This window comes from Zosterops lateralis (assembly GCF_965231275.1).
Source record: "Zosterops lateralis genome assembly, chromosome: 8".
Lineage (NCBI taxonomy): Eukaryota > Metazoa > Chordata > Aves > Passeriformes > Zosteropidae > Zosterops > Zosterops lateralis.
The window spans coordinates 14,571,663-14,597,341 of record NC_139768.1 but is presented as its reverse complement, the minus strand read 5'-3'; the positions used below and the strand labels follow the sequence as shown (position 1 = coordinate 14,597,341).

General features: G+C 54.8%; 1 protein-coding gene across 1 annotated transcript in view; it reads right to left on the bottom strand.

Moving 5' to 3' along the window:
• Positions 1-24,639, bottom strand: part of SLIT1 (slit guidance ligand 1) — a gene marked incomplete at its 5' end in the record, with an annotated part of 59,473 nt that extends 34,834 nt beyond the window's left edge. The window contains 4 exons of the mRNA XM_083866751.1: positions 11,105-11,176; positions 11,824-11,895; positions 12,182-12,253; positions 24,437-24,639. Coding sequence (XP_083722877.1) covers positions 11,105-11,176; positions 11,824-11,895; positions 12,182-12,253; positions 24,437-24,639 — 419 coding nt within the window. The remainder of the gene's footprint in view (positions 1-11,104; positions 11,177-11,823; positions 11,896-12,181; positions 12,254-24,436) is intronic.
• Between the last annotated feature and the right edge of the window lie 1,040 nt (positions 24,640-25,679).

Sequence of the window (25,679 nt, the reverse complement as noted above, 5' to 3'; positions counted from 1 at the left end):
ATCATGTCAGCACAGTCGCTACTTATCAACCCAATTTGTCAGCTCATCAAAAAAATGATATCAGGTTTGTTTGACGAGAGCAATTTTCCATGTGGATTGGCATTAATTATCCTTTAATTCCTCCCTGATTGCCACCCGTATCGTTACTGTAGCGGGGATCGGTGTCAAGCTGGAGGCAGAGCAGCGGCTGCCACCGTGGGGAGGCCTGGCAGGGAGGCTCTATCGTCACTCACTGTGCCTCGGGGTTAATGACCTCACCCTCACTCTGGAGGTGACAAAGTGACTGATGCATAGAGAGTGTCACACCCCTCCCTACACAGCCCAGGACCTGGCCAGGGGTAGTTGCTAAGAGACAAGACCAGGATGAAGAGAGCCAAGGAGGAGGGGGGATTGGAAGATCCTGTCCTAAGGAGCAGGCTCAAATCCACAACAGGGAATTCAAGCTACCCGTGTGAAGAGCCATGTTTGTGCAACCACCTCTGCCAGAGATGGAGACCTGCCTGCACCACGAGTCCCTTTCCTTAGGAAAGAGGCAGCCTTAGCCACAGGCACAGGCTGGAGCAGCCCCTGGAGAAGCCAATATTTGCTTTCTCTCAGTTAACCCTCAGACTGAGGAATGCAGGGTCACCACCTGTGTGGCTCCCTGGGGAGGCAGCTGTGTGTGGAGGGATGCAGGGATGTTCCCTTTTGGCTATGCTGTTTATTTTCTCAATATTTGTGGAAGGAAACAAGAGCTGGGTGGGGGAATGTGGGGCCAAGGATGGGCTGGGAGGGCTGGCCAACAGAGGGTCAGCAGGGGATGGAGGTCAGCCAGCACTTCCCAGCCACCCTCCATGTCCCTGTGACAGCCAGCCAGGGCCCTCCTCTGTCACCTCCCTCAGGGATGGGGAGTGTGGCTGTAGGTCTCCCTCCTGAGGCTTGTCTCATTCCCTGGCTCTGGCATCCGCTTGGATGCACGTGGACACATCAGAGCAAACCACTGCCTTCACAAAAAGCTATTTCAGGGTGAGTGGTCTTGTTCCCACCAGGATCAGGGCTTTGCCAGCTTTCAAAAGGTTCTATGTGATACTTACTTTCATTAAACTTGCCCGCTTCTGTAGCCCTGCTCCCCCTAAAAAATCTCCCACAAAATGATGTGCTGACCTACAGCACAGGTGATATTCCCAGCAGATGACTGTCTCACAGCTTATATCCTCCTCCTGCTCTCAGCCATTAATAAAACTCAAAAGCAATGACCTTGAAGTCCCTGCCAGTGACACCAAACCACAGCAATCCTTCACTTCCACACTCTTCATCTCATTTGGGACTGACATGCTTCCAATCAAGACTCTGCCACCAGACAAGCTGCAAACACAGCCCTGGCACCATGTAGCAGGTCTGGAGGAGAAATCTGGCCATTGGTGGGAGGCACAGCCCTTGGAAAGACGGGCAGGGCTGTCACCACGTCTCTAACCCCTACAGATCTGGGAAATGCAACTGGCAGGGCCATACAAGCAATTTAGTTCCTGCCTCTGTGACTCAGTTTTCCATCTGTAAATATGAAAAAAACCGCTGACTTTTGCAGTGGTGGGGATGTTGAAATGAGCAAGTGCCTGCCCCAGGCTACTCTAGAGCCCAGGGGGAGGGCAACAAAGACTAAGTATTATCATTCCTCATTGCAACTAAGACTGCAGAGCAGAAACTGATGTGCCAGTGGTGCTGCCCCAGTGGGCTGTATTTGCAATGTCAGCTAATGATGGAGCTGAGGCACCTCTGAAAGCTGGAATCACACACAAAGTGGTTGTCCCCAGCCCCACATCCCCAGAGCCTTGCAGCAGGGAGAGTGGAGACTGCTGCACCCCATGCTCTGGGCAATCCAAGGAAGGTCCTTCCTGTGGTGCATCTGCCTGCTCACCCCCAGCACGGCTGGGCAGTCACAGCACCTGGGGAGCCTCAGGGCACCCCAGTACTATTGGCAAATGCTCAGAGCAGCCGCCTGCTGTAGCATCCCAGCTCCCAGCCCCAAGCTCCTTACCAGCGGCTCCTGGCTGGGGTTGGGGTTGTGGGGGTGTTTCCCAGTCCAGGATGCCCATCTGGAACCCATTAGGCACCTTTAATCCCCCTCATCCATTCTGGTGCTGTCTGGGCTCCCCCCCACCAACACACACAAACGCTGCCATTCAGGCAGTTAATTTAAACAAATTCTGCCCAGCCGCCACATCGAGAAGCGATGAAAAAGCCAAATGAAGCAGCTCAAAGCCAAGGGGAGACTGGAAAAAAAAAAAAAAAAAAAAAAAAAGAAAGAAAGATATAAAAGAAAAGAAAGAAAACCACTCGGCACGGCGGGGCTGATACCCAGAAAGACCAGCTGCATCCTCCCATCCCAGCGAGCCCCAGTCCTCCCCTCTCACAGGCAATCAGATACCATGCGGGCTGTGTAATTGGATGGCAAAGGATAGAGAGAGACATCTTAAAGCTTGGGTCTAATCTCATTAGCACCCGGCTGCGGGGATGCTGTGAAATCGTAGGATGCAGGAATGAGCAACATGCTGAGCCCGTGGGGAGGAGAACAAGCGAGCTGGAGCGGGACGACAACACCGGGAGGTGGAAATGCCTCCGGTCAGACAGCAAGAGCTGGAAACACTGCCGAGTCCTGGGAATGCAGCCAGCCCCCTTGCTTGCTCCTCACTTCCTTGCTCTTGTTTACCCCACAGACACAGATCCCCTCTCCTGCTACATGGCCCCGATTTTATCCCTATGATTGGTAATTAATAGCACCAGCATTAATTGCTGGGCAGTAACAGCCAGGTTGTGCAATAGAGAGGAGCTGCCAAGGAGTATCCCTGGGGTTGAATACCTACACCCCAACCCATACCCATTTTGCATTTCCACCATTCTTGCCTCAGACTGACACATATCCACGAAACACACTGCTACATGTTTCACTGGGTATGTGCTGGTCCATGGCAAGAAGAATCACCAGACAGGGGCATCTTTCACACTTACACTCATCTATTTGGCCCTTTACAGCACTTTAGCATTGGGAAATTTACCCATGTACAGCACTGGATAAAGCAACCCAGTGCTCCAGGCAGCCCGCTTGGGCAAAAAGTTGGAGCCCACCAAGCCCAACTGCTGGTGTCAGGGTTGCAGGTTGTGTGGTGCAGCACCAATCCCAAAAGCACCACAGGTCCCTTGGGAGCAGAAGAGCAAGAACACAGCACAGGCATCCTATTGGAAGCAGTGCTGGAAACTGCTGACAGCTTGTTTTCATGGCAGTCCCAGCATGAGAGATGGGGGGCTCCAGCACCCACCTGCAGGAAGATCAACCAGCAAATGCAGGTTAATTACCTGGCTCTGCACATTCACACGTCTGTGGGATGCATGTGCAGTGGTACCAAGTTATAACTTAGCCTCAAATCACTGCATGAGACTTTTTTCTTCTACATTCTGGAACTCAAATTACCAGAGGCTAATTCTGCTCACGATTCTTTAATATCACTTTGAACCCTTCTGCTATTTGAGCTGTGAAAACAGGAGGAAGGAAATGCCTTTATTCTGTGCTCAAAATGGATGGACAAAGGGATCAGCTCCTCCAAGTGCTCTTTTAACTCTTTCGGGAGACCAAAGGTGGCCAAAGGCTGAATGTGGGACAATGAAGGCAATGAGCTGTGAGGCAGGCAGAGAATAAATAATTCCTGTGTTTTAATAGCTGTGTAATTAGCACCACTGCTCAGATTTAGGAAGACTTGATTTTTCATTGCTTTTTCCCATGGGCTGCAAATTCCCATTTGTCAGTGCACCACTGGGAAGCTGGACAGGGATGCTCTGCATGATGCCACATGGAGAGGAGAACTTTGTTGAAAGGGGCAGGGGGCTGAAAGCTGCACCTCACCACAGACTCAGCCCCTTTTGCTTTAATAACATTACGACACCCAAATCCAAGCCTGCACCCAAAGCAAGATAAAGGGTGAGCCCAGCAGAATCAGTGGCTCAAGGAGACAGCCCCAGGAGTGAGACTTGACCCTGTGCATTGCCAGGGAAACCTTGGAAGCCTCTCAACAGCCAGAAAACTGGAGCCGGCCGTGAGTCAGGAGCACCACGGGGTGCATGGAGGGAATGGGGCAGATTATCTCCAGGCAGCCGTCTGGCAATGCCCACTCCTGGCAGCCCTGGCTCGCTGGCAGGATAATGGCACAGACCAGAGCTGGGGCATCCCTGTGCAGGGGTTGCACCACCACCCCAGTGGGACAGGGCCCAGGCTGATGGGAAGCAAAGAGGGAGGCTGCTGATCTGCAGGTTGGGGCATGGTTGCTACCCTCACCCCAGCACTCCTGTGCATCTGGAGACTGCAGGTCAAGTCCCAAAATGCTTATGGAAGTGCTTAAATATAAAGAGATCTTAAGAATATGTTTAATTTGTGAGGCTTTGAGGTTGTCTGCACACAGGATCCCCCAGGGAGTTTTACTGCCCTCCCCCCACCCAAAAAAAGCTGAGACCTGTGGCACATTAATGATGGAGAAAGAAAGGGGGAGCAGCAGGCAGTGAGCACCACCCCTGCACAAGGGTGCTCCTTCCCAGCAGGGTTACCCAGCACAAAACCCCAGAGGTATCTGTAAGGATGCTGTCCCCACAGGCCAGAAGCACAAGGATGTATCAGCCTGGCTCAGCTTGGCCCTTCAGTAGCCCCCTGAGCCCCGCCAAGGCTGGGGTGCCAGGAGCAGTCCCTCAGCGCCTGGCAGCCCGCCGGGGAGGGGGCTGGCCGCCCGCCCGCCTGGCAGCATCCTTCCCTAGGTAACCTCCCCACCTATTAGTGGCACATTTGTTTCCCTGCGTTTCCTTAGAGCTGTCACGAGCCACACTGACTCTTTGTTCCCGGGGGCTGCAGAGAGGCCTCCCTTCCCCTTCCCCCCAGCTGGTGTGGGGGGGTGTCTTGCAGCATACAGACCCCATGGCTTCCCCCTCCCCCCAGCTAGAGGGGTAAACACACTGCCCCTCCTCATTGGTATTCGGGGGGACACATCCCAGCCTGGCCCCCCCAGCCCTGCTCTGTCCCCAACAGAAAGAGCTTTGTCAGGGAGCGCGATGGGGTACGGCACCCGGAGTCCAGAACGTGGGCATGGTGACAGCGGGGACACTTGGCCCTCACCCGGCAAAGGGAGGGGGATGCTGCTAGAGGGGGAGCTGGGACAAAATGAGGGATGCTGGGGAAGGGGAAGCAGGGAGGTTTGCTCCAGGAAAGCTGCTCTCTGCTCTGACCTTGGCACTTTGCTCTTGGACTGCAGAGCTCTGCACAGAACATCAGCACACATGCATCTGTGCAAAGAGCAAAGGGGCACGTGCCCAGGGGAGCCAAAGCAACCCTGCTCCAGCATGGGAAGATGAAAACACAATGCTGTGCCCACAGGCTCCTTCCCACGCAGTGGCTGCCGGCTCCTGGGCACTTGCTGAGCTCCAGAACCAGCACAAAACCTTGCTGGAGGGAGTGAACCTCAACCAAAGCCCCAATAGGAGTGACTGTGGGAGGTGGGGGCGGGTGTCTGGCACAGGAGAGCCAGGGTACAGCCAGAGCCAGCCCACCACAGTGACAGCATTTCCAGGGAGCCAACCAGCAGGCAGGCACTAAATATGCCCCACTAAATTGAAAATGGGGCTCAGGCAAGTCTCCCCCACTGGGAGGGAACAAAGCTATGCCACATTCATTCCCCAGAGAGAGTCCCCACCTGGCACCCACACCTCCCACCTGGCACCAGCATGACTACCCACTGTGGGAACACAGATCCAGCCGTCACCCAGCACACATTTTTTTCTCCATCTCTGCCTTCCCTATCTGGGGGTTTTCCTGGTGCAGCCCAAAGAGGAGCGGTCACTAGTACAGTCTCGCAAGCAACACCTCCCACGCGCAGCCAGCCCCATCCGAGCGGGGCCTGTTTTGTTATTCCTTTCTCTGACAGCTCCTTTTTCACTTGTCACCCTGTTTTGCTACTACTCAGCTCACAGCTTCCTCTGGCATGGTTGTGATCCTCTCCTTCTTGAAGGATGTAATTTGCATTTTCTCAAGTTATTTAGCAGCCCTCCATTTTTCTCTGCCTGCTTTTCTAAAGGCAGTTAGGGCTGGGTTTAGCCAAATGCAGGGGTTGTGCACGGAACCTGCCCCATGGTTCACTATAATATCATCTCTCCTAACCAGGCAGCACACCCAGCTGTAGTGCTCTCTGCCACTCAGCTCCCAGATCTTTAAATACCTCTGGGTCCATGGTGGGTCTGGACCTGCCCCTGGTTCCTCTGTCAGCCCCAGACAGAGGCAGTCATAGAGCATCACTATTCCTCTGCAGGCTCTGGCTGCAGGAGAAGAGTCTCACGGGAGTGGGAGCATGACAATCCCCCCAGCTCCTACAACATTTCACATGTCCCTGGCTCAGAAAGTCACCAGCCCTGATTGAGATGTTAATGCTGTTTCCAGGGAGCCCCTGCCCTTGCAGACTGAGAGCAGCACGGCAGCCCTTCCCCCTGGGCTTGGCTGCCAGCTAAGATGTGGCACCATCTCCTTCACCGTTTTTGCTGGCATGGGTCCGACAGAAACTGACAGTCTGCGGCCCATGTCCTAAATCTCCCTCCTTCTGGAGACAAGACTTTTCCCCCCTACTCTCTGCTCACTCTCTCTAAGCTCCCACTCTGCCTGAGCAAGGAGCAGCTACTGCAGCTTATGTTGAGGGAAACCACTGGGCAGCCACTCCCATGGGAATGCATCCATCCGGGATTGTGACTCCCCTGCAGGAGCAACTCCCCAGAGCTCCTCACAGCCAAGCACCCACTGCTCCTCTCCTCCCTCGCATCAGCTCGGCTTCCCTTGGAGAAAACTATTTATTTATAACCATCCTGGCTGCCTTTAGCACATTTCAACGGCCCACGTCTTTGCCTCCCTGATGATGCGCCTGCAGCATTTCTGTCCTCGCCCTGCTGCTACAGCCATTCCAGACTCCTCTCTCCTCCTCACATCCCTCATCCAGAACCCCCCAAAGGGACTTAGAAACAGCTTCAGCAGGAGGTTTTAAGGGGAGGTGAGCAGAGAAGGGAGAGAGTGCTAAAAAACTCCTTTCTCATCCTTCCCCCCCCTGCCCCCACTCTTCTCAAGGAAGCAGAGAGGAAACTGCTGGCTTTTTCTGTTGGGGACTGCTGGGAAACCCAAAAAAAAAAAAAAAAAAAAAAAAAAAAACCCACAAAAAAAAAACCACCCCAGCTCCTGCCAGCTTGGGAGAGATGGTGAAGGAAGGTCTACCTATCCCCTTGGCTCCTGGTGTGCATCAGGGCTGTACAGGAGCACCATTGCTGAGCCAAGATGTGTATGGCTGTGGCACACTGGGGACCAACCCTGGCCACGGCAATAGAAGAGGTCACCTTCTTGCCTGGGCAATCCTCACTGGAAGGAAAGATCCATCTTTTTATCAGCCCTCCACTTCACAGGAGATATGCTCTTCCCTAGTGAGCTGCTGGGGGACCCTGGCTTTCCCCCCTGAGCCCACAAAGCTTTGTTCTTCCGTCCAGTGCTGACAGTTTAATTAAACCCAGTTTGAGAACGGGTCACTGAGGTCAGGCGCTCTCCAGCAAAACCTCAGATCAGCACCATTTCCAGCCATCAGGACTGCTTAATGAGTTACCCGCTCATTGCAGGGGACATAAATAAGGGAGGTCATGCAGGGAGTCCCCCTGCCTCCTGGCCCCACAGCCAAGGACCCCCCTCCTCACTACTTCAGATTGAAATGGGCTCTGGGCAGGCGTCAGTTCAATATTCCCAAATTCCAAGGGGAAAACATTCCTCTCCAGGCGTCTCACCTCCCCCATGGCCTCATTTGAGGTTTGCTTTCCGTTGGCCCTTTCCTGCCATTCCTCAGTTTATTTAAGCTTCGACGGATCAGGTTTAACTCCAGCCCTTTACATTATCCTGATGCACAAATGCTCTTTACAGCCCAGTTCCACGTATCTAATTGTTGCTTGAGCTGGGCTGGGAGACCACAAAGTACCACCAACGTGGATCAGGCTCTGACACTCTGGAGGTGGACAAAGAGCTCTCCATCCCAACCTGAACCTGAGAGACTCCTCTTGTGCTCCTGAAAAGTTTTCATCAGGTTCAGTGGGAAACTACTCTATGGCTATCACATACCCCGAAATCAACAGACTTGTCTTCATCTTCTGTGTTACTGATGTGCTGAAAAAGATCTATCAATACCATGTGTAGAAAAGGCTGGAGCACTCAGGCAGCACCCAAGGGTCCATCCAAGCAACCCCCAGCAGGTCCTGCAATCCACCCCTGGCTTTCTGCTTCAGCTGGCAGACAGCCTCATTTCCCAACCAAACAGATCTCAGCCTGACTCATTCAGTCAGTTTTTGCTACTTCAAGACCTCCTAGTAAAATGGTGTGAGGACATGAGGACCCAGCAAGGACTCCAGAACTTGAGAAGCATGCCATAGGTAGTTGCAGTTGGCAGGTCAAGGAGAAGCCTGTTTGATGGAAGTGATCTGGAGATCAAGATTTGCAAGAAAATGGTGCTGTAAGAGCCTTCTTTTCCTAGACCACCACAGGACCCAGCCTTTTTCTGGGTAGGGAGGGGGTCCTGAGCAGTGGGGCCACTCCAGATACATTTCAGCAGTTAAACAAGTGCAAAGCCCTGTGGGGAGGCTCCAATTTCGTTCAAGGAGAGCTGATTTCAATTTAGCTTAAACCTGTTCCCCACTGACTCATACCCCTGTAGCCTGACCCGGGTTTGCAGCAATTTAAGAGCGTCCTGATGACCTCCCACACTGGCTGGAGCAGCACTGGTCCAGATCCCACCTCCTGCTAAACCAGCACGTGTGTCTAGACAAGCTACCAGGGCACCCCCTGCCCCACCATCCCCCTGAAACATCCCTGAGCACCTCAGCAAGTGGCAGCCTCGAGGAGAGGGAACAGCAGGTCCTCTGGCACATAGGGCTCTGTTGCACAAATGCAGAACTTAAGGATCTGCCAGGACACTGGCTCCTGATGTGCTCTCTGGGCAGACCCCAGTGCTGCACCCTTACCCTCATTAATGTGTTGGGGGGCATGTGCTGCATGCCCTCCAGGAGGCTGGAGGGTGGCTCAATGTGTCTCCTGTCCCCAGTCCCACCACTCATCATAGGGACCCCTCTGCTCCAAGCACACATCAAAGCTCCCCAAGACATGGTTGTAGTCAAGGAGCTGCAAAATCTGAGCCCATGCACACAGCCCCAGATTGAATAAGAAAACCTCCAGGTGCTGGTATCCAGGAAGGTTCCCATGGCAGAAATGGCCAGAAAACTACTTCAAGACAGAGTGGGAGGGAAAAGGTTTGAAATAACCACCACATTGCAGTAAGGAGCAGAACAACAGGAAGAGGCTGAAATGCACCTGAACGTGAGATGGCTGCAAGGCGCATCTTGCATAGCCCTCTTAAACCCTGGTGCGATGGTGGCATGTGCAGCCCCATGCACACTGTGGCATAGTCCTGGCTCCCCACGAGCCTGGTGGCTGTGTAGGGGCACACTGTATGTGTAGGAAACACACATGCTGCTCTTCTTTATCTCCACAATGAATTGTTAGGGTTTGCTTGTCGAAATACCCTGCTATTAAAATCTAGAGAAGATTAAAAAGGAAGCATTAATATTTGTAAAATTATTTTCTTGCCCATGTTTCTGTTATGCAATGGCTGGAGGAGGATGGGCCCTTGCTGGCACCAGGATATGGCACAGCTGAGCTCAACGAATGCCATTTGATAATTAATTGAACGCCTGTGCTATCAGCTGCCATTACCTAGGCCCATCTTTGGCACCTGTCCATCACTTCACACATCCCATGCTGGCAACCCACACAGAGTTTTAACCCTTCATTACATGCCTCAGGCTGGACTCTGGGACTGAGTCTCTGGCACGGTTGGAAGAAAATGGCTCAGCCACAGCCTGACTGCACAGGCAGGGCTGCCTGGCCCCAACATGGCCTGTCCTGGGAGGGTCTCAGCACATTTAGTTATTTCATCCATTCCCTGCCTTGCCTCAGCAGGGACCTGGCATCCTTATGTCACAGCTGATCAACAGAGATACAAGATGTAGCAAGCAGAAAGCTTGTGTCCTGGCAACTACCACCCCAATCCACAGGGTATAAGCTGCTTCTCTGAGTGATGGAGAGCACCCAGCCCCAGTCTGGCACGCACCCTCTCCTCCTCACAGCACCCTTCCCAATGTATGTGGTGCCTGACATAGCTGAGAGCCTGTAAACACTTTGTTTGAACAATGCTGGCACTGCTGAAAGCACCATTGCCTGAGCAAAACAGCCCCAGGCAAGGGAAACCCAATATGGAACAGAGAATATTTATCAAAACCCCAGAAGCCCTCCCCAAGCAGCCTGCTGCTGCACAGAGGGAGGAGGAACAGAGAGATCTGTGGAGCTGGGGCTTGCACAGCAAGAGACAGTCCCTGGACTTGTTTCTGCAGGTGCAGAGGGACAGGGATGGGGACAGGTAGAGCAATGTGAGGAGGGGGCAGCAGGCATTAAGGGCTGGATCTGCCCTGGGCAGGGCTTCCCCCTCCTTCTCCAGACACCTACAGAAAGGCAGTTCTTGAGCAGGGCTGTGGGGCTCCTCTGGGCAGAATGTGACCCCCTTAGGGACACCCTCTTTCACCCTCCTTTCATGAGAACCTGAGCTAGTATGTAAGGGAATCCTGCTCCAAAGCCCGTGATCCACACCCAGGGAGGAGGCTGAGGAGCTCACAGCACCTCTCCACCTGACAACTGTGCAGGCACAGCCCAACTCTGTGATGCCAGACCCAGCCCAGACTGCCAGCACCTCATCCCATATTCCCATGTGTTACAAGGACATCCTTAACTCTGCCAGTCTCAGGTTTTCTGCAAGCCACAGCCCATTTCCCACCTTGCTGCATGCTCTGGTCACTCAGAAACAGGGTGCATTCCCCTGCTGAGCCTTCATTGGGACAACATACCAGTGACCACCAACAATCCCCGCAGGAGCAGCACCCTCCTGAGACATCAGTGCCCCTCCAAAGCCCATGGCAGTCCCCCAAGTGAGCCCACACCACTGCTGGGCAGGGGAGCCCTGTGGGCACGGAAGGTACTTACAGCCGCGACAGCGCCTGGTTGTTCTGGAAGAGAAGTTCGGGCAGGGTGTGCAGCTGGTTGCGGTTCAGCCGCCTGCAGGGAAAGAAGAACAGGGTCATGGTTTGGGGTACAAAGCAATGACCCCATCTGCAGCCCAGCTGGATGCATCAGGCAGAGCTGAGTACTTTGGCTCGCTCAGAGAGGCCAACAGAGCACAGCATCCCACCTGGCAAGGACACCCCATCCTACTCACCACAGTCCCAGGCAAGGACAACCAACAGGGCACTAATGGACCTACTCACAATGTTGTAATTACATGCAGAGGACTCCAAGCTGTTAACTGCTGACTGCTGCTTAACTGCACTCTTAACCTGCTGCTCACTCAGCTCCTCATATTTGCTTGAGCAGCTTGGGATTTTTAAACTGCTGAGCTATTTTACTGAGTACTGGACCAGAACTTACAGCTCCCTTGCTAACACACAGGGCACAGCTGATACAGCAGAAGTCATTTGTGTTTAACCTGCTCCTCACTTCAAAAGCATCAGAAAAGACTCTAAGATCTATAGAAACAGAAATAGGTGTGCTTCCCAAACTGTAAAATACCGCTGCCACGCAGAAGAGAAACTGATTGAAGTCAGGCAGCACTGATACATTAGGGTTTAAGGAAAAAAGGAAAGGATCCTCTCTGCAACTAAATCCAGCAGCCCCTCACCAACCTCCCTCCATGTCCAGACACTCACAGCCGCTCAAGCTCCTTCATGTCATCGAATGCCCCACGCTCCACCACGCTGATCTGGTTTTCCATCAGCTGCCTGCAGAGAGAAGGGGTCAGCTTTCTGGAAAAGTGGTCCCCAGTGCCCCCATTACTTCTTTTGATCCAGGGCACCTCGCTCCCATTATCCCCTCAACATAACCCAGACTCTTCCCACTCTCTCCCAGCTGGAAATCACCACGCTCAGCCCAACATCATACCCTCCAGCCCTGCTGGCTGAAGCCCACAGAAAGAGGCTGAGTAACTCCAGCAGCCCTAGGAGGGGCCACAAATGAAGCACAATATCCATCAAGGTGGGGGCAGCTGGCCCCTCAAAAGGAACTCACAGGACACGGAGCTGCTTCAGCCCAGCAAAGTCATTCTTGTTGATTCGTGTTATGTTGTTGCCATTGAGCTCCCTGCAGAGAGAAGAGGAAGAAATTAGCAGGGAAGCACTCAGGAGGCAGCCAGGCATTGACCTCCCCAAAAACAACAGGCAGAGCCCCAAAGGACAGTAGGGGCTGGTGCAATTCTGTGGCTCCTCACCAGGAATGGCCCCTGGCTCCAGAGAGGACCCTCATCCTCAAGCAGTGCTGGGCACACAGAATCTGGCTGGCTCTGGCTGGGTAAGCTGGCATCTTTCATGAACCATAGGCAACAAGAGGCAGGGGCTGTCTGGCTCCTCACTGTTCCCATTCAGATCCCCACCCTGGGATGCACGTCACCCTGCTCTGCAAATGCAGCTAACACCTGGTAGGGGCATCCCAAACACACAGAGTTGTTTAGAGAAGGCAAGGGTAACAAGAAACAAACAAAAGTCCCCAGAACAGCAGGATCCCTCCAAATACCCAGCTGCAAGACACTTCTATGTGTAAGTGACACTTACACGATAATGGCTCCTGCCATTATCCTTGCATCACAACCGGTTCAATGCACAGCCATTTCACACCTTCTACCTGGAGAATAAGCCACGCTCAGGTGTCACCTGCCAAGAGAAGCTTGGACGTGACAAGCTGCTTTGTGGCATCACTGTCTCATTCAAAAGCCCTGAGTGAACACAGGGAAAAGCAATGCAGCCAGAAGGGAGATGCTGCCCCTTCTTGCTCATTCTGCTGGTGGAAATAAGAGGTACCTGCACCCACCCCACGGCCTTGGTCCTGCCCACGCTCTGCTGAGCACCAGGACATGTGTCCCACTGCTGGACACACACATGGCTGGTCCTGCTCCCAGCCTGCTGGCTACACCTTCCCCAGCTCTCCTCAGCCATGCTCTCCAGCATGCTCCTGCTAGGATTATCTTGCTTTAAAATACATCAAGCCAGAAGCTGCAGAGATTTGCACCTCGCAGTCAGCTTTACAACGCCTTTCTGCATTACAGGATGTAATTACTGTAGGAAAAGCAGGACCATCAGCCCTGGGACCCACAGTCTGCAGAGCTGGGGATCTCTGTGCAGCCCCTTATCTCAGGAGAGAGTCTCCCTGCTTGGCATCACAAAGCATGGCAGCATTTGCTTCTTGCCATAAGGCCAGCCTGCCCAAGGCGTGTGCTGGGGATGGAGGATGCCTAGGCAAAGGCAGGGCCCAGGGAGGGCTCCCATGCTGGAGACCCACTGCCTGCACTGAACACAACACACAGAAATCAAGAGGGAAACAGATAAACTAGAGAAGTCAGTCAAGTGAAGGATGAGCTGCTGGGGCCAGGGGAAGGAGAGAGACAGGGAAGTGCCACCATGGAGCAGGTTGGGGCGCTGGGGCAGCACCACGGGGGGTCTGTAACTTCCTGAGCCCTGCCAGCGGGACCAGGGAGCGGGAATGCCTCATGTCACACGAGTGGCTGAATACACAGCCCATCACTGCCATCCGGAGCCAAAGCCTCCCGCCACCGGGTTCTGCAGCCGTGCGAGGGGACAAGGTCAGCGGCGGGCTGGCCTCGGGGCCGCCAAGCAGCGGGTAGGGCCACCGGGTGCAGGCAGCGCAGCCGCGCACCCCGGGGTGCTGCCATTGTCCTGCTGAAACGGCTGATAATGGCTAATGAGTTCCAGCTCGCCATTATAGCCCCGTAATTACAGCGCTATTCAGCCCCGCGATTGCCGGGCTCCTGCCATTATCCCGCCGTGTGTGCCTGTGTTGGGAAGGAGGGTGGAAGAGCACCGTTACTAGGACACAGATGAATGCGAGCGGGAATGAATAGAGGTTCCTCAGCCCCAGTGATTAAACTGAAACCCACACTTGGGCTCTGCCGCCCCGCGACTCCCGCGGCTTCCAGTGCGACCAGCGCGGAGAGAGCACAGCAGGCTGCCAGGGATGGGCCTCCAAATCAGACCGACCTGACACTCTCAGTGGGAGCAAAAGCCATGGTCAGTCAGGCTGTGAGTCCCAGGCACGAAGCTCTGGGCTGTGTCACACGTTTTAGGGACATTTGTCACCACAAAGGGGTCGTTTGGTGTGTGCAGTTGTGTGCTCACCTCCTGATGGACCCACAGCCCTGGAGTCAGCTGAGGGCAGGGAGAAATCACAGCTTCAGGAGTGGTTTTCTCCAAAGGTACTAAAGGTTCCTTGGCAAAGAAGAGGGCCTGGAAGATCCCCAGGGCCACGCTGGAGGTAATGGAACCCACTCGAGCTGCTGGTGAGGGAGAATTCCCAGCATGACTCCTTCCTTTACACATAGCTAACATTACTCTGGCCGTGTAGCCAGAGTACAGTTCCAGTACAGTGCATAACTGGAAGTTGAGACATCTCCAGTACTGCAGAGGGATGGAGCAGAGAGGCTTGATTTAGAGCTGCCCAACCTGAAAGCCAGGACTTACACCTCAGCCTGCAAAGCCCAAGGTGGTGCTGTACTCAGGGCACCAGCACCCCAGAGCCTTGGCCAGAGGCAGAGCACAGGCAAAGCAGCATGGAAACATGGAGAAACACCCAAGAGCCATGGAAGCAACAGACCAGACATGGCCAGTCCCTGCATTTGCCAAAACCAGGCTCTGCCCTCTCTCCAAGGCACCTGCTGGGACAGTGCAGCCTGAAGACTGTAGCACCACAAGGCACTGGCAGGACCAGCTACCCTGGGGTCTGCTGCCCACACAGCCCACCCCAGCCTCTGCTCCCTGCATGCTTACTGAGCACCCTCAGGGAACTTCAGCAGTGGGGCTGGTGGCAATCCCTAAATGGGGCTGTGTCTCAGGGCCTCTTGACAGTCCTCCTCCCTCAGAGGCTGGCTCTGTGTGCTCCCTGACAACTGTTTCCAGCATCCTTCCATGCCTTTGTTCAGGTAAATGACGGCCTTTGCAACCAAGATGGGAACGAACAGCAGGTAAAGCTTATTTGTAAGGATGCCGAGGCAACACTGCCATTTAACTTCATGACATTTTTTCCCCTCTGAACCCCCTTCAGTTCCTCATGGAGATAAATTACAGTCTGCAGTGCCCAGAAAGCCAGATCCCTGCTGCTCAGCTACTCACCCACTGCCTCCATGCCCTTTCCCAGTCAAGCAAAACACTCTGCCCTGTTCCACATAGCAGAGCTTCAATAAGGACTGATGTGTCTGGGGAACTGCCCAACAGATTGGTTGTATTTCTGGACTGTGACTTGAAAGCAGAAACACAGGGCATGCTCTTTCCTCACTAATTCAGAGAATTTAATACCAGAAAGCATCCTTAAGTTCCTTCAGGCTGCCTTCCTCTCCCTCCCAGCACCCCAAATCTCACACTGCTGATGGAGAGGCAGCAAATTTTCATTTGCAACCCTCAAGTTTCAGAAACCCCCCTCCCATTTCTCCCTGGGAAGAGGAAAGTCATTAAAACAATCAGTCCCTTTGCTACATTGCTTGTGGATCATCCCACTCCCAGATGGGATGTCTGTGCTGCAGCAGGGTTCGTTAGACTGGATTTGCATAGTCTGGGTTTATATTTGGTTTCTAGCTTTGGATGGCTTATCCATTCCCAGGGGGTCCAATGTGTCTTTTCCCTTTGCAGGGTTTGGAGCTACACTAACTCAGTAACAACCTCAGAGAGCACAAGTGCTGAGAGTTAATTTATTAAATACAGCCAACATGAATGATATTTCCCTGGGCACTGATTTATCAGGAGCGGGAAGGAGCAGACAGCACAATCCTACTATCCCTACTACACTGTTGCAAAGCATCAGCTATTCATACACATGTGACTCCTGTCCTTGTGGCTCAGCTCAGTTCTGCTCTTCTGCTGAGGCAAAATTCCTGACTGCTCTGCTCCCCAGGATCCCGCTTTTAAGAATGTAGAGGGAAAGTCTGAGATGAATTCCTGCATTTGCACCCACCAGCAGCAAAATGTGCCCTGGCCCATCAGGGGCAGCAGGGAGCAGGTGCACACAGCTCTGGGCAACAGCTGCAGGCGCTGGTGGAAAAGGATCTGTGCTCCTGTGGTGACTGCTGCAAGGGCTGCCCCTGCCCTGGTGCCCAGTGGGGCTGGGGTATTGTCCATGAGATGTGTCCCTCTGTTGACAGTTCTTCACTGCTCTGCCTTTCCTGCCCTTGCCTCAGAGCACCAGCCCCCAGGGCATGGCTCCCCTCCCAGCAGCTCCATAGCCCTCATCCCAGAGCCCTGACCCCAGCTGGAGCCTGCAGTGCCAGATAATAATCAGGGAAGCAGAGAAATGAAGGCTGGAAGGTCACGCACCCCACAGCAGTACCTCTGCCACCCTCCATCAATCCAGGCAGATGCACACACTGCTCCTTCAAGGACAGGGACTGACACTACCCTCTGCCTTATTCCAGCATGTCACTGCTCCTGCCTCCAGGACCATTAACAAAACTCTGACCTGAACCCCTCCCACAGCAGATGAACCCCATCTCTGCCTGCCCAGCCCACCATGGTGCAGAGATCTGGCTGCTCCCTTGCCTGTGCAGGCCTCTTTCCCAGCCCACTTCCCTCCAGCAATCCCACAGCCCCAAGGGCACAGCTCTCCCTCAGGGCCTCTCTGACTTGCAGGGGCAGGACCCGCTCTGTTTGTGCTCCCATTCCACATCTGTGCTGTTGGTGATTCCCTCCCATCAAACATTTTCCTCGAGTCCCCAGGCAACAACTTCCTTTCTGTCAACTCATTCCTCCCATTCACCAAGCCCACTCTGAAATCTCAGCCCATTCTCCAGCCCTCTTTGCATCTCTCCAGCCTGGTGGCATCTCCAACTGTCATAAGCAGCTCGTGTCCCATCACACGGACTGCTAATGGAAACATGGATGAGGCTTAGACTCCAGAGTGACCCCTGTGCTCAGCACTGGGGGACAGAGCAGCTGCAACCTTTCATCCTACACTTCTATTGCATTTTTCAAGTCTTCTCAAGATTTCACCCAGCTGCTTGAATGTAACTTAGCCCCAGCACAGGCTCACTGAGCTGCTCAAACAAAGAAATGTGGGGCAGAAGCCCTTCCCAGTCCTGGGAGAGCTGGTCCCCTCCAGCACCATATTCACCAGCTCTCTGGGGCCCATATGGCCATGGTTGGGTGCTAACTCCATCCCCTCCAAGGTACCAGGGAATTACAGGGTGCTGCTGCCCACTGCTCAGGGAGGGAACACTGGTCACACACGTCCTGGGCTGACACAGCTGCACAAGGGGCTCAGCACCTTCTTCTCCTTTTCCATCCCATCCCTGTGCTAACCAGACCCCTGAAGAAGAGCAAAAGTGCCCAAGGGACACATAGAAGTTCCTTTAGGGGTGTCACTCACAGGGTGAATGCCTTGCCAGCACCACCCCTACCAGCTGCCTGCAGGTGCCCAACAAGCAGAGCCAAGAGCATCTGTGTGCTCTTTGGGCTCATCTCAGAACCACTGCCCTGAGCCCAAGGAGAACCCAGCCCCAAGCACAGTGATGGCCCCAGAGCACAGGAGGATCTATAGGCTTTTATGAGGTACTACAGCAGGTTAGCATCACGACAGATCTTTAGGCATTACAAACAGCATCGATCATGCAAGTAACAGTGAGGATCCAGAAGGCTTTCTGTTCTCTTAACTTCTCTCTGGGGTTTTCATGCCACAGCCATTAGCTGCTCGCAGTCAGGGAATGCTTTACACTCACACAGCATTGTGGTGTACCACCTTCAGGTGAAAAATAAATAAATAATCTCCCTGAACCCCAAGGGGAGAGAGAAAAGGAAGCAGGGCATTTCTATTTCACAAATGTGGAAACTGAGACTCAGTCAAGAGAACAGATTTTCCTGAATACCCACAAAATTTGGCTTTTTATGCTATGCTGAGTAGCCTGGTGAGGAGCTGCTCTGTAGCTCCCCTGCTTCCCAGGGCAGGGGAGGCTGCCCAGTCCTCAGGCTTCATCCTACCATTCATCAAATCGAGTTCCACTTTGCATATCCCCCAGCAAAACCTCTTTGGCTTATACCTCCTGGAGTTGCTCACACCAGGGATGAGAGGACAAGCGCACCTGAACTGCTCAGTTATAGGTGCCCACTCAATCCCAGATCAGATGTCTCCTGGAGCATCCCATTTGGGATGTAGGACTTCCTCCAACCCAGAAATATCCCGGGCCAGGAGCTTGCATCTCTCTCACTCTTGGTGCCCAGGGCTGCTCCTTGGCTGCATTGCTTTAAAAATTAATCTTCCCTTTTTCTGATCTTCCTCCTCTAGCAGCCTCTCTCCCCCATAGGACACTTGCCTCTGCTATTTTGAGCAGCAAGTGCATCCAAAATGCATGCTGGGGAAGCAGATAGTCAGCACAGCCTCAGAGCCTGAATGCAGCAGGGAGGTCTGAGATGATTCCTGAGGGGACAGCCTTGGGCCAACCCCACACCAACACCATGGAGAGGTCCCCTCATCCCAAGTCACCTCCAGCAGTGCCACAACCCCAAGGACCTGGCTATCCTTACTGTTCCAGGCTAACTGGAAGCCTGGTGCTGTACAGCAGGAAAACCTCTGCTCCCCTCACCACTCCTACCACTGCCATCCCTGGCTGTCCCCTGAGTGGGGACAGGGGCCAGCTGCCGGAGCTGGCCTTGGAGCTACTCATACTGGAAGCCTGCCAGGGAGCAGTGATCTGGGTCTGACATCCCCTGGGATGAGGCCATTTGCTAACACACAACTGTGTTTTTTACTGCTTTTCAGCAAAACACGCACAGAAACATCTCTTTGCCGCTCAGGTTTTACGAAAGGTTATTTCAGTAGCAATAAAGATCAAGAGGATGTGTCTGCAGCACTGAGCACCTCTGGAGTGGGCAGGGAACCATGAAGGACTCAGAAGCAAGACAAAGGCTCCCTTGGTTGTCCACATGCACGTCCTGCTCCAGTACTCTCCTCCACCAGTCTGCCAGAGAGCAAATCAGAGCAAGGATACAGGAAAAGCCCCTCTTCAGTGAGAGGTCATGGGCTTGTACACCTTTCCCTGGACAGGACACTCTTTCCCTCCCCACACCACCACCCTGGTGGTACCCCAAATCCCTTCTGTTCCCCCAGGCTGCAGGTTCTGCTGCCCTGTGGGGGTCCCTCATGCATCTGCCTTTGCCTTTTATAGCTGCCTCACTCTTCTGCCAGACAGAGTTTTGATGGAAAACAATGAAGTAGGGGAGAATGAAACTCAAAGCAAATGCACGTCCTGTTAGGAGTCTGTTTCTGTAACTGGACTGTTTCTGTGTGTGCTGCCCTGCACTGCCACCATGGCCACCATGCCCAGTCCATCTTGTGGCTGCAGGCCCTGGGCACAGCAGCAACAGCATTTGAAGGTGCATGTGAGAAATCCACAATTAAAGCTGGAAGCAATTCCTCTTCCTTGCTCCCACCGCAGCAGCAAGGAATTGCTGTTAGCACAATGCATCACTCTGGAGGACCAAAGTGGCAGCACATTTAAGGCAAAAATATCTGTTTTAAAGGATGCAATAAAACAGAGCCAGGGAAGGGTTTATAGGGAAGCAATTGCTGTGTGGGGTGAGAAGTGGTCACTAGAGGCCAATCTGCCTGGCTTTATTGCCTGTTACTGGTGACTTTTCCCAACGAGGGGACAATAGATCCTCCACTATCAGCCTCCACTTCAGTCAATACAAACACGACATAGTTTTTTAAACTAATATTTTTCCAGCATGCAATTCCATAGAGAGTGAGAACGCAGCGTTACCATGGCAATATATAGACAGCATCTGCCTTGGACGTAGCTGAAGGGAGAAATTGGAATAGAATTGCAAATTTCCTCTGTCCAGGAAGGCTCCCAAGGAAGCCACTGCAGTGGGCTGGGCAGGCTACCTTCCCAAGCCAGCCTGCATCCTCCCAGTGCCCAGCAGAGGCTGTCCTGAGAGCTGAGGGCTGCAGGGCCAGCCAAGCACTGCCCTGGCTGGACAAAGGTCCTGCATCCTGCTCCAGAGCTCTGCAGAGCTTGTGCAGACCCTCTGCAACCAGACTGCTCACTGAGAACTTGCCCAGGCACTTCAGGGAAGGGAGAGGTTGACTTCCTCAAGGTGCTTCTGAGGAACAAGCATTGCCTGAAGCCCCTGAAAGGAGAAGCAGCCCAACAACTGGTGTGGAATGCAGGACTGCTGCTGTGATACACCAGCCTGGCTGCTGCAAGACATTTTGATTAGCTGGTGAGAAGTAGATGCAGGTGAATGGATTAAACATGCTCTGAAGAAGAGCTTGCTGCTGGAATTTAAGCAGGGGATGGTTGGGCAGTGTGCAGGAGTGCTTCAGGTGCAGCTGCCCTGGCATGTGGTGCTCTCACACCCAAAGGCTGTAGCTCAGCACCCCTTCCCTGCACCAATGCAGACAGAGGGATGGCAGAGACTGCACAGGGCCCATTTCAGCAAACCCCAAAGTTTAGGAACAAGGCAAACAGAAGCCCCATTACATGCTGAGGCCAGGGACCCTGGAAAGGAAAAGCCAGAGCCAAGAGGGGTGCAGTGATGGGGACCCCCCAAACCCAGCTCTGCTGCCTTCCAAATTGGGGGAGGGACACAGCACAGCCTACAGTGAGATAGGGATGTTCAGCTCATTGGAGAGGAGGCAGAAGGGGCAAGTGGGGCAATTCTCAGCTGCAGCCAAAAAATTCAATAGCAGGGGAGAGTGCAGCACCATCACAGTCAATTCATCCCCTACAAGCAAAGAGCTGGGCTGGAAGCTGCCATTTAACAGTGGCAAATTTGCACTGATCCTGCTGGTGTGGGGAGAGCTATCCACCTCCTCAACAGGGCAGTCTGCTCTTCAGAGACACTTTCAAAGGAAGAAAGAAAAGCAAACAAATGGGGAAGGGAACCATGACCTTCTCCCACAACTCTTCTCTGGTGGCTGAGGCCTGAGGGTCTCCTGGAAGCAGATAACACTGTAGTGCTCGAGGATTATCACCCCATTCTGTCTACAAAGCCTTCAGGCCTCTGTTGCGTTTGCCAGAGGTGTAGGCAGGAGCACAGGCATCTGTACAAAGTGCCCAGAGACTTTGCTGCTTCCCACCTTGCTCAGCCCCCATCCAGTCAGAGGGCAGGTGCATAATCCCCATTTATGTTGGGTTGCAGACTAAAAGGCACTTAGGGAGCAATGTGCTATGCCCTGGGACAAGGGAAGAGGGGTCCTGTGTCTCCCCCATGCAACCATCACTCATGGTCCATTCTAGACACATATGCAGCCCTTATTCTCTACCAACAGCATAGCACCCACCAGGAAGGGGTGCTATGTTACCCACAGGGCAAACTGAAGCAGAAGACAAGACAATTTTCCCCCAGCCCATGATTCTCCAAAGGTGCAGTGACTCTGCAAGACAAGTAATTCCCTGTTCTTCAAAGGAAAAGGGTGTATTTCAAAAACAACAGAGCACAAACCTCGTCACAGGATGCTGCTGACTGAGTCCCCACAAAGGCAGTGCCAAGCAGGAATGGCTGCAGCAGCAGTGCTGCCCTGTCCAGAGGCTTGAGCCCCATGCTACCATGGGGCTCAGCCAGGTGGGAGGCTAGAGAAAGCCTGGAGGCTCCAAACACCGCACTGGCGAGAAATCCAACAGGCAAGAAATTCAACAGCAGGGACACCACTGCTCACTAGCACTGTGGGATGCACAGCAAGGTTGGCATTGCTCATGCTGTGCATCTCAGGGCTTGGGAAAAGAGGCACGCACGCAGTGGAGGGCACTGATAAGAGGTTGATGACTTTCCACAGAGAGCTGACTCCTGGAGAGAGCAGGTCCGGAGCACAGACCCTGCTGCAGACCCCCCTGTGGCTGCCTGCTGACCTTGCTCCATCAAACACTGAGAAGTTGAAGACTGCAAGGTTGAAGCCTGCTTACAGGGAATTGAAACCCACTTACGAGCTGTTACAGCAGGATTTCACTGCTAGGAGATAGACCTGCTCTGCACAGACACCCTCAAGCACCTGCACGGGTGTACAAAACAGCAGGAAGTAGTTATCCAGCAGACAACACCCACGAGAGAGCAAGCATGTCTAGCTCAATCCAGACAGAAGATCCGGCATCGCCAGCTGCATTAAAATCCAGAAAACCTAATGCTGCTGAATGGCAACAGACATGGAGGACCAGGTCAGTGGAGACAGAATGGGAGATAGGAAGCAGGAGCCACCACCAGAAGGAAGAGATGCCCTGCCAGAACAGGAGTGAGAAACCCAGCAAGGGCATCCTCCATTAGCTCAATCCAGCATTGCTTCATCTGAGCAGTGCTGGCACCTGCCCAGCGAGCAGAGGTGGGGACTCGATGCCAACACTCTCCCGGGACCCTGCCCCCAGGTGCATGGACAGCTGATGCCAAGGACCCCACTAAGCTCTCCAAGAGGAAGAAAGGGCTAGTGCAGGCTATGCATAAACCTTCCCCCTGCCCTGGGCACAGCAGGAAGGGGGATCCTGTCTCAGACCTCATAAACTTGGTCTATGGGATGGCAACTCACAGGAGCCTGGTTGCCGCACTGGGTAATAATCATTTGTGTGAGGATAATTATGGTGGGAGAAAAGAAAACTCCTCTAAAGTGGTATCCTGCAGAGCTCTTGATGCTGCACGCTGGGTGCAGCCCTGGCAGCTGCCAGGCTGTCTGCAGTCCATGCATGCAGTCCTCTCCTGCAGGGTCTCTGCCCATCTGCAGGCAAAGGACACAGTCACACTCCAGGAGCTGCAAACAGCACAGCACAGGGACAGGAGCACCGTGTGTGCCTGTCCTAGAACACATCCTGCAGCTTTGCTGCCCAAGGAGATAGCAGCTCAACCCTTCCCTGCACTGCAAGGGGGATGTGGAAGCAGCCTGGCCCCAGGGCCAGACAGCTACTGTGCCACTATGCTCTATTGCAGCTACTGGGATGGGGCACCTGCTGCTACTGAGTAGAGGGGACAGGCTGGGGACAGTTCTGCTCTCCTGCCCAGACTGGGTTCCTGCTTGCCAGGAACCTGCTGCCAGCAGCAGGTTGGACACGTTCAGCTCATGCTGCTCTCCCTGAGTGGGGGTCCCCTGCAGCCCCAGAACCCCAGGCAGGCAGACTTGCCCAGCCAGGCACAGCAGCAAGAGGTCCCCCTCCTGCTCAGGGGAGCTCAGCAGGTAACAAGGGATCCACACAGCCTGCTGGACCATGACTCTGAGAGAAAAGCCTTCCCTATGGGGGCCCAGCTGAGAGAGCCAGGGACACCAACCAGCACCCCCGAGGATGTGGCAGGGGATTTGAGGAGCAGTGAGGTGCAGGCACAGGGGACTGGAGAGGATGGGTGAGCTGTCTGGCTCACGATGGGTGATCTGCACAGCTCAAGGCTGGTAGCACCATCGAGGAGTCTCAAGATGAGCTGGGGCAATGGGACCTGATCTTAACACGATGTGCAGCACTCCCAGGACAGTTTCCTGGGGACAAAGGGGTGCCCAGCACAGGTAGAGGCTTGGGGTGACAGGACTCCTCAGAGAACCCCTGTGGCTGTGTAGCTACCCTTTGACAAGTCACTGGAGGGGTGGGCACACACCTGCCGGGGGTGCCATGGGGCTGGCAGACCCACATGCACAGTCCATTCTGGGCTGCCCCAGCACAGACCCTGCCCCGGAGCGACCCACTCCCTCGGGCACTGCTCATCCCAACCCCGCTCCACACACTTGCACAGGGACTGGCACACGCGGGGTCTTGCACAACCCTCACACAGAGAAAGGGTCACACACAGAGCCTGCCCCAGCAGGCTCCCACACACACACTGCTCTCCACCTCGACGGGCTACTGCACCTCCCTCAGGAAGGGGATGATACACGTAAACTCACCTAACAGGCCCTGGCACACGTATCTCCTGGACGGGAATTTACAGACACACGACCCCCGGGCGTAGCGGGACACCGCACATCACCCACCCCTCGAGGTTCTTGCACACGCACCTTTTGGGTGGCCGACCATGGCCCCACGGGCACTTGCACACGTATCTTTAACACCCCAGACAGGCTGCTGCACACCCCGCCACGGACCCAGCCTCTTCCACACGCATCCTCTGACGGGCTCCCGCACACACTCCTGACGGGCTCCCGAGCCCGTTCCGCAGCCCCGGGGGGTTCTTGCCCACGCGGCCCCGCGGGGCACTCTCTCCTCGAGCGTTTTTGGACACACACCCTCGGACAAGCCCCCGGCCCCGGCGGGCTCCCGCACCCTCGGCGCCGCACGCCCAGCGGCGGCGGACAAAGCCCGGCGGTACTCACAGGCGCTCGGTGCCGCGGGGGATGCTCCGGGGCACGGCGCGCAGGGCCGAGCCGTGGCAGTCCACCGTGGTGCCGCTGCAGGCGCAGAGCGGCGGGCAGGCGGCGGCGCGGCCCCGGCACAGCGCGGCGCACGCCAGCAGCCAGGCGGCGGCCCGCAGCCCCGCCGGGACCCCCGCCGGACCCCCGGGGGTCGGGGCCGCCATGGCAGCGGGCAGTGGGGTCAGGGGCTGCGGCCGCTGCGCATCACCGGGGAGCGGAGCGGAGCGGAGCCGGGCTGGACGCGGCGCGGCTCGGCTGCGGGGCTAAAGCCCCGTCGGCGCACACCCGCCCACCCTCACTGCCGCCCCATCCCGCAGCCCAGGCTCAGCCCCCGCGCTGGCTCCTCCCTCCCGCCCTGCCCGCCCCGACGGGCCCCCCCGCCGCCGCCCGCGCCCCTCCCCGCGCCCCCGGTACCGGCGGAGGTGGCGGCGCTCCTGGCCGGGCACGGCACGGGCACCCCGGTCGCCGGAGCCGTCGGGGCTCTGCACCGCCCCGACCGTGCAGGAAGGTGGGCTTCGGGTCGGGACAGCGGGATGGGCTCGCGGAGCGCCCGACTTCTCCGGGAGAGGCTGCGGCAGCGGCACCCCGGGGAGAAACAGCCGGGCGGCTGCGGGCAGAGCATTCCCGCCTCTCCTCGGGGGTGCCAAAAGCTTTCTCATCCCCTGATGTACTCAAGGGAGCCTTGGCCTGTCTCCCACCCGTTATCCTGAAACCCCATCCCATCATCCGCAGAGTCCAGGTGAGGCGCGGGGACCTGGCAGCCCTCGGGGGGCACACGACAGGCTGGCCCTTATCGGCCGGGATGGTGCCTGGCCCACGAGTGGAATCCCGCGGCTCAGCACCCCCCGTGCAGAGGGGACTCGGGTGGCAGCTCTGCTTTGCTCTTTGCTCCACGTACAAACAGCAAATCTTGAAGTCCTGGCTGTGGCATTAGCTATGTTCTTTTCCATTCCAGAGGAACAGCTTTTAAAGTCAAGCAACCAAAATGTCTTTTTGGCTAACCTGAAGGGAAGAACAAGGCAAAATGCACCTATTTCAATGCAAAAGGAAGTGAAGCCAAGAAATCTTACAAGTTTGTCCCTAAACAGTTGACATCTCGGAAACACAAACATTGCATTCATTTTATTGCCTTCCATTTTTTCCCCTGAGATCTGCAAATGCAAAGCAGAAGGGCGTAACCAGGAGGGCTGGCCACCTGTTTGAT